This window comes from Colobus angolensis, unplaced genomic scaffold (genome assembly GCF_000951035.1).
Source record: "Colobus angolensis palliatus isolate OR3802 unplaced genomic scaffold, Cang.pa_1.0 Scaffold143, whole genome shotgun sequence".
NCBI classification, from domain to species: domain Eukaryota; kingdom Metazoa; phylum Chordata; class Mammalia; order Primates; family Cercopithecidae; genus Colobus; species Colobus angolensis.
This window is the reverse complement of record NW_012114522.1, coordinates 1,274,962-1,282,954: the sequence shown is the minus strand read 5'-3', so window position 1 is coordinate 1,282,954 and position 7,993 is coordinate 1,274,962. Positions and strand designations below refer to the sequence as shown.

Here is a 7,993-nt window from a genome sequence, read left to right as displayed (position 1 = left end):
GGAGGCTGGGTGGGGCGGGGGCAGGGCCTAACTCCAAGGTCTGCTGCTGGGATCCAGTTGGAGACCCTGGAAAACAGGGCGGTGCCTCGCCTGATGGAGAGGAGGCTGGCTTGAGTTTTGGTTTCTGTCTTGATGAAAAGCTGTTGTGTGACTGCTGTGGTGGCCCCAGGCCCGCGGCTTCCGTAGTTTATTTTATGAACACTTACATTTGACGGTTCTACCCATGACCAATCCTTTTGTGACTTTTAGGGAAGTGGAATTGCCAGATGAAACGCTGGACTTCCAGTTAAATTGGAATTCCCGAGAGACAGTGAGGAATTGTTTTTAGGACAATATAAGGATGTTCCAATGCGTGGGATATGCTTACGAGAACCCGCGTGGGGTGGACTGATACTACAATTGTATCTGTGGTTTCTCTGGAGGCCGACTTGAAGCGTGTGCATTTTTATCTGCTCAACTTGCCCTGGGGGAGGCTGCACGAGAGCAATGTAATGGGCACATGCCACTGTGTGTCCTGAGGGGCAACCGCCAGACTAGGCACACACGCTCTGGGCCCTGCCTGCACCCCTCCATGCCAGCACAACACAGATGACAGCACTGGGCTCAGCTGAGAGAAGAACTTGCTGGAGGCCCAGGGCCACAGGTGGCAGAGCTGGGACCCACGTGGCATCCCCTTCTGCCCCTTGCTCCCATGTACGCGGGCAGAGAAGGTGGCACTTCTTGCACACTCTGAAGCCACCTTCACAGCCCGGTCTGAAAACTTTTCTCTCCTGCTCAATGATTGGCACCTGTGGTCTTTCCCCGGTGCGGAGCAGCCTCTTTCCCTTCCAGAACCCAGACAGAGGGCCCTGAACCCTGGCCACAGCCCTGTGACCGGGGTCTGCAACAGACACCCAGGAGCTGAGCTGGGAGAGGCCCCTCTCTGTCCCCTCTTTTTTTTCTTTTTTGAGATGAAGTCTCACTCTATCGCCCAGGCTGGAGTACAGTGGCGCGATCTCGGCTCACTGCAATCTCCGCCTCCTGGGTTCAAGCGATTCTCCTGCCTCAGCCTCCCGAGTAGCTGGGATTACAGGTGCGCACCACCACACCCAGCTCATTTTTGTAGTTTTAGCAGAGACGGGGTTTCACCGTGTTGGCCAGGATGGTCTCGATCTCCTGACCTCCTGATCCTCCCGCCTCGGCCTCCCAGAGTGCTGGGATTATAAGCGTGAGCCACTGTGCGGCGTGGCCTCTGTCCCCTCTTGCACCTGACACGGCCCTGGGAAAGCAGGAGGCCGGGTGACCACAGGGACGGTGACTGTGGCTACACTGGGGTCTGGGCAGGGACTGTCAACAGCAGCTGCAGGGTCGGCGGCTCCGGAGCCTTGAACTTCGGAAGGGCTCCCTGCGACCCCCTGTGGGTGCCATCGCCCTGGGCCTGCCTTGGAGATGGTCATGGCTTCTGCTGAACAAGAAACTCCAAAAGCAGGTGGCACAGAGGGCAGAAGCGGGTGCAGCTGGGGTAGGCCCAACTTGCTCTGAGCCCTTCTCGGCTGGCCAGGTGGCTGGTTGTCCACCCTAGCCCGGGCCCGTGGTCTCTCTGGGAGATGGAGCTAATAGGATCGCCCTCCTAGACTCTTGTCAGGACAGCGTCTGGGTCAATGGACATTGTCACCATGGGGCCTCCAGGCCAGCAGCTGGGATGGCAGAGGCCTGGGTGGCTGCCTCATGCTGTGGGCTTCTCGGTTAGAAACCGATTCATCCCCGACCTCACCAGAGACAGCACGGGGGTGGGGAAGCCTGTGGACTGTGCCACCAAGCTGCCTAGGCTCAAGATGCAGCTCTGCCCCTTCCTGTAATATCCCAGGCCTCCCTCTGCACATCTGCAAAGTGGGGATCATACGGCCCACCTCCCAGTTGTTCAGCCCCTCAGTGGTAGGAGGGGCGTCTGTTGCCGAGCACCTGCTGCACTCACCTGCCTGCTGGGCGCTCAGCTGACGCCCCTGACGTCCCGGCTGTCTCTGTGCGGCTGACGCCCTTGACCTCCCGTCTGTCTCTGTGCCACAGGCATGTCCGACTTCAACTATCTGCACACCAACTGCTTTGAGATCACAGTGGAGCTGGGCTGTGTGAAGTTCCCCCCCGAGGAGGCCCTGTACACGCTCTGGCAGCACAACAAGGAGTCACTCCTGAATTTCGTGGAGACGGTGAGTTCTGACGGTCTCCAGGCTCTGGCCCAGCTGGGGCCTGGGTGGGGCGGGGCAGATTCAGGCTCCCAGGGCGCCCCCAGCAGCTCACTGCCCCTGCATGCTCACTGCATGCTCCTCTCGCCGCCACTTGTTTGGGGTTCACTGTCCACCATGCGCAACTTGAGATGCAGCAGCCGGCTCTCCTCTGCGTGCCCTGTGGGTGCTGGGGCGGCAGTGCCATGTGTTGGAGTCCCTGTAGCAAGGGTGTCACGACCTAAAGCAGCACAGTTAAACAAGGGAGCACGGGCCTGGGCAGCCCGGTGAGGCGTCTGACCCAGCCTCGGAGGCCGGGGGGCTTCCTGGAGGCGGCCGCACGGCTTCATGTTGAAGAAGGGTAGGAGACATCAAACCACAGGACAGGGAGAGCTCCCAGCAGAGGGGAGCATACTAGAACCCCATGGGGCCTTTGAAACCCTCGAGAGCCGCGGGGGCTGTGGTGAGGACTGGAGCCGTGGGATGGGGCGGGCCCTGCGCTCCAGGAGGCGTGGGAGTGAGGGCTCTGGACAGTGGGGTAGCTGTGCGGCTCAGGCAGGGCTTTGGGGCCTCGGAGGGGAGGGTACAGGCAGGAAGAGGCTGGCAGAGCCTGGGGGCGGGGCAGGGCGGCCTGACTGAGGGGTGACTACTACCGTGAGGCTGAGGTCACCCAGAAGCAGGCAGGTGGGAGGTGAGTAGGGATGGCTGAGAACGTGTCTAAAATGACCACCTCGCTGCCCCAGAGAGCCAAGGTCTCCTTAGCACTCAGTGTCAGAGTGGGGACCCTGTGCCCGTGTCTGCTCCCCTTCCAGCACAGCTCACACCGAGGGTGCTGGGGACCCCGAGAAGGACCCGGGATGTCACACGGAAGAGAGCCTGGGTTCTGAAGACACTTCTGGTATTTTTTTCCCAAGTGTTTTCAAGAATCACATGAATTGCATATGAGCACAGAGGCCCAGTGAGAAGCAGACCTCAGAAGGAGGGTTGAGCTGCAGCAGCAAGGAGGGGTGAGGGCACAGCACCGTACAGTTGGCACCCACCCACACAGGGCAGCCGGTTTTGACGCCAGGCTGGGCGGCAGACGGGGCCGTCCCATTTTATAGATGGAGTTGTGGTTCTGACCTGGAGTCTCTGGGCCACACACAGGCTCACGCTCCAGGCTCCCAGTGTCTGTGAGACAGCCAGAGGAGGAGACAGAGGGTCAGAGAGTCACATGGCCTGTCTGGTGTCACCCAGATCTGCTTGTTCCCAAGCCTTTTCTGTCCATAAGCCCCCTCCTTTCTAGAAAAATCAGGAACCTGCCTCCAAGTAAGAATTAAGCGAACTCCTTAGGGCAGCAGCCGCCAAGGAAGGAAATAAACAAAGACCCAAACAAAGTAATAATGGAACATTCTTCCATTTGAGTTTCTTTCTGATGGCTATGCCGCAGCGTTGTGCCACCTGCAGTGGGTCTCACTCTTCTATAAGCTCTCGTGCCAGGCCTGTGCACACTGCATGTTGCAGCTGTCTGGTGAACATGAGGTTGAAGGAGCCTCGAATATGGCTGGCATTGCTCCGGGATATTACACGTGAAGTCTTGGGATATGAAGATTTACAGCGAGCCTGGACCTGGGAAGGCCGGGCGGTTTGCTGGCTGGCGGAGAGCTGGGTGCGGCCTGATAAGGATCAAGCCTGTCGTGGCCAATTGAGGCTTTTTTCATAGTGATCCTGGCCAGGCCTCGGGTGGGAGTCTACATAACCCGGGGCTAGGGGAGGGGCGGCGTGGCAGCTCTGCTTCCCCGCCAGAGAACCGCATGTGCCCTGTGTTTCGTGAAGGTGACCCTTGGGCCCAAGAGTAGGGACAGAAAAAAAAAAATCCATCCAGTGCAGGCCGATGTTGAGTGAGGGCCTCCTGTAAGACACCCTCCTGGGAGAGCCCCTGCTGTCAGGTGGGGCTGGGGGAGGCAGAAGTGAGGGCTGGCAGAGAGGAAGCCTGGGGCTGTGGGACCCTGGGGTAGGTCCCCAGTGTGGCTGGTCATCAGGGAGGGCTTCCTGGAGGAGGAGGAGTATGATCTATCTTTTGAAGGGAGGGAAGGAATTGTCCCGGTGAGGGTATTCTAAGCAGAGAGGGCTCAGATGCTGTCTGGGGGTGAGGAGGATCCACGGGGTTGGGTGGCTGAGGGGCACAGTGGCTTCTCAAGCTGTCCAGTTTCTCCCCATCACCTCTCACGCAGGAAAGCCTTACTTTTTACGCTCTCCCTCCCACTAAATGTGAGTCCACGAGACATTGTTTCAGGAGTGCAATGCCATTGAGCAGTGAAGTGTGGACAAGAGCATCCAGGGTGGGGGTCACAAGCCCCAGAGGGCAGCGGGCAGTGGCCGTCACTCCCTCTCCACCGCATCAGGAGGGCTGGGACCCCATGATGTGCTCATCAAGATTCCATGTGCTCTGGCTTCCCCAGATTCCTGCGGCATAGAGACAAGTGATAGCTTGTGCTTGGTGGAGCTGGACTGGGTGCCCACCCCCTGTTTAAGCCCCCTGCGCCACTGAGGGCTGGGCGTGAGCCTGGAGCGGCAGTTAGGAGCCGCGGGGTCTGAGCTTGCCGGCGGCGTGTGTCAGGCGAATTGGTTTCCTCATGGGTCACTGTGGGGGTCAGCCACGGTGGGATTAGAGTTCACATGCTGGTTGCTAAAGTCATCGGTCCTGCAGAAGCCAGAGCTGCTTTGGCCTCAGGAACAGTTTACAGCTGAGGAAACTGAGGCACCCCGAAGCAAAGGTTTGTCTGAAGTGAGGAGTCACTGGGGCAGAGCTGGTTCTCTGGCCCAGAGAAAAACCAGCCCCTCTCAGGCTCACGTCCCTGGGCCAGGGAAGGAGGACGCTCCTGTTGCCAGGGCCGGGTCCTGACCCTGTGGACCCAGGCCCTTTGCTTCTGTGGACTCCTCCCTCCATAGGAAGTATTTAAAATTGCACTTTTACAACTGTCAACATAAAGATGAATATATAGGAAAACAGTCTCTCCAACCTAAAAAGTTTTGCTTTTATCCTGATTTTAAGAGGAGTAAGATCATTTTCACAGTTTCTGGAAGCACAGCAGGGCCTGGCTGGGAGCCCTTTCCAGCCTGGGGGATCTGTTGCTGCTGAGTCCCGTGCAGGGCCTGGGCACGGGACAGCCTCGCTGGACTGACTCCTCCCCCTACAGGCATCCTGGTCCCGCTCAGCGTGACCTTCAGCATCCTTGGACCCCAAGCTGTTTTCTGCTGACTAGAGCAGGGGCCGTGTGGTGGTCTGTCACTGACTGTTTCAGAAGAAATGCGGACAGGATCAGGCAGCTCTGGGAGGGCCTTTCCAGGGTGAAAACGTTGGCGCTGTGGGCGTGCAGGAAGCTTGTGTGCTGAGGATCAGTTCGTGCCAAGGCCAGGCGAGCAGTACCAAGGCAGGGCGTGTTATCCTCGTGTATGATGAAGAAACCGCGCTGCTCTAGCTGGGGTCCAGGCACTCGGCCCTCGTCCTCTCCGACGCCCACGCTGCCTTCAGGAGCCTCAGCTCAGAGGGAACCAGCGAGTCCTGTTGTGGCTGGGAAGGCAGGGAAGGAACGCCCATCAGTCGGAAGAGTGGCAGGACAGGGTTCTCTCCTCAATGCCCGTTGAGATGGAGTCAGCCCGGCCTCGGGCGAGATGCAGGGTCATTTGAAAGCCCGGAACATGCTCAGGTCAATTGCCAGGGAGGAAACTGAGGCTCAGAGAGGGGAGTGACTGACTTGTTAAAGATGGCAGAACGAGGGCTGGCGGAGTGGGGCTCTGTGGGGTGGTTCCCCCGAGATACCGAGCTCTGAGGAGCATGTGGGGAACCAGCTGAAGGCCTCCATGCTCACTGGGAGAGCTCACGCCATCTCTGTGGCCTCTCCTTGGTCTCTTTAGGTGCACCGGGGCATCAAAGGTGTGGTGATGGACAAATTCGGCAAGCCCGTCAAAAATGCCCGGATCTTAGTCAAAGGCATTCGCCACGACATCACCACAGGTGAGCACGTCCCTGGCTGTTCCCTGGGGCCCACGTCTGCCAAGGGAATGCCACACAGTGGCAGCTGGCACCCTCACGCACTCATAGTGTGCCCAGCCGTTGGCAGGATGCTCCATTCCTTCCCAGGCTGGTTGGGTCGGGGAGGGTGGGCAGGAACCAGGGTCTGCGCCTGCTGCAGGCTGCGTCTTATTCCAGCATTTGGTGAGGGAAGAGCTTGCCCGGCCATGGCTACTGAATGACGGGTGGATGCATGCCTGTATTCCTACGAAAATGCCTCCTTCTCCGAGAGTGCTGGGGAGAGCCAACTCCACCCAGAAACCTATTGGTTTCGATCCCAAAGTTCATACCCCATTGACAAGCTGGGGTGTCCAGCCCCGTGTGGGCTCTGGCTGCCCTTAAAGGGATTTCACAGCTGATGAAAAATGACAGTATGCTGTAATGTGTGTCACCTGGCAGAGATGTGGTCCAGAGAAGAGCAGGACTTTTGCTAACTGTGGTTGGGTATGGGGGATGGGAGTGGTCATCGAAGGTTTCAGAGAAGAGGGGGTGCCTACGCAGGGTTTTGAGGGATAAAAGAGTCTGACAGAGAAAAGAGGTGCGAAGGACATTCCAGGCTCACACAGAGGCAAGTGCACATTTGGCGTCTGCCTCCCACGCCAACCTCTCCCCACTCACACCCATCACCCGTCACCCCGCGGCTGCGTCTGCAGTCCTCCTGAGAATCATTTGTAATGTATTTGTCCACAGCCCCTGATGGCGACTACTGGAGATTGCTGCCCCCAGGTACCCACATTGTCATTGCCCAAGCCCCTGGCTACACCAAGGTCATCAAGAAAGTCATCCTCCCCGCCCGGATGAAGAGGGCTGGCCGTGTCGACTTCATTCTGCAGCCTCTGGGGGTGGGACCCAGGAACTTTCTTCACGGGCTGCGGAGGACTGGGCCCCACGACCCGCTGGGAGGTGCCAGCTCTTTGGGGGAGGCCACGGAGCCCGACCCACTCCGGGCACGCAGGCAGCCCTCGGCCGACGGGAGCAAGCCCTGGTGGTGGTCCTACTTCACGTCGCTGAGCACGCACAGGCCACGCTGGCTGCTCAAGTACTAGCCCCAGCCCCGGCACCCGCCCGGATGTGGAGACCCAGGCCCATCTCCCCGTCCCGGGCCCCTGGCTCTTGATTTTGTCTGCCACAGACATCCCACAAAGCCGCTGCCGTTTTATTAAAGTGTTTATATCCACTTTCTACTGGAATGAGAGGCTCTGTGTGAGGTGCTTTCCAGGGAAGGCTGGGGACTGACCCTTATTGCCTGAGGACATCTGTGGCCTGGGCCCCATGGGGCAACCCCAGGCAGCTATCCTGCTGCCCACAGGTCCTGATTGCAGGCCCGAGACTCCAGCCCATCTGTGCTGGGCCAGGTGGACTAGCTGGCTTTTCCCAGACCGCGAGGCCTTGAACTGACTTCAAATGGGACACTGAGGTGGGCCAAGGGTGTGAGCCACTGTAGGAGCTGAGCTCTGGATTCTGCAGCTGAAGCTCATGTGTCCTGGAGTGCAGAGGAGAAGGGGGGATGCTGAATGGGAGGATGGGGGTGGGCAGCAGGTGACCCCAAGGTAGGGTCAAGACCTTGAGGGCAGGAGAGCTGGCCAGAGCCTGGGGCCTCATGGCATGGTCGAGGGGACCTCACTCAGGCTTCCAGGGGGGCCTGGCTCCATGGGGGTGGATATTCCTGGGCCCTCCCTCATCCCGATCATGCTACTTGGGTCCAGGGACCCTCTCCTGTCCCCTCTCTCACCATCCA

At 59.0% G+C, this 7,993-nt stretch overlaps 1 protein-coding gene across 3 annotated transcripts in view; it reads left to right on the top strand.

Moving 5' to 3' along the window:
* CPZ (carboxypeptidase Z) overlaps window positions 1-7,445 on the top strand; it is a 31,696-nt gene extending 24,251 nt beyond the window's left edge. For all 3 annotated transcript variants that reach the window (XM_011935385.1, XM_011935384.1, XM_011935383.1), the window contains 3 exons: window positions 2,047-2,186; window positions 6,099-6,198; window positions 6,946-7,445. In XM_011935385.1, coding sequence (XP_011790775.1) covers window positions 2,047-2,186; window positions 6,099-6,198; window positions 6,946-7,301 — 596 coding nt within the window. In that variant the 3' untranslated portion in view covers window positions 7,302-7,445. The remainder of the gene's footprint in view (window positions 1-2,046; window positions 2,187-6,098; window positions 6,199-6,945) is intronic.
* Window positions 7,446-7,993: the final 548 nt, after the last annotated feature.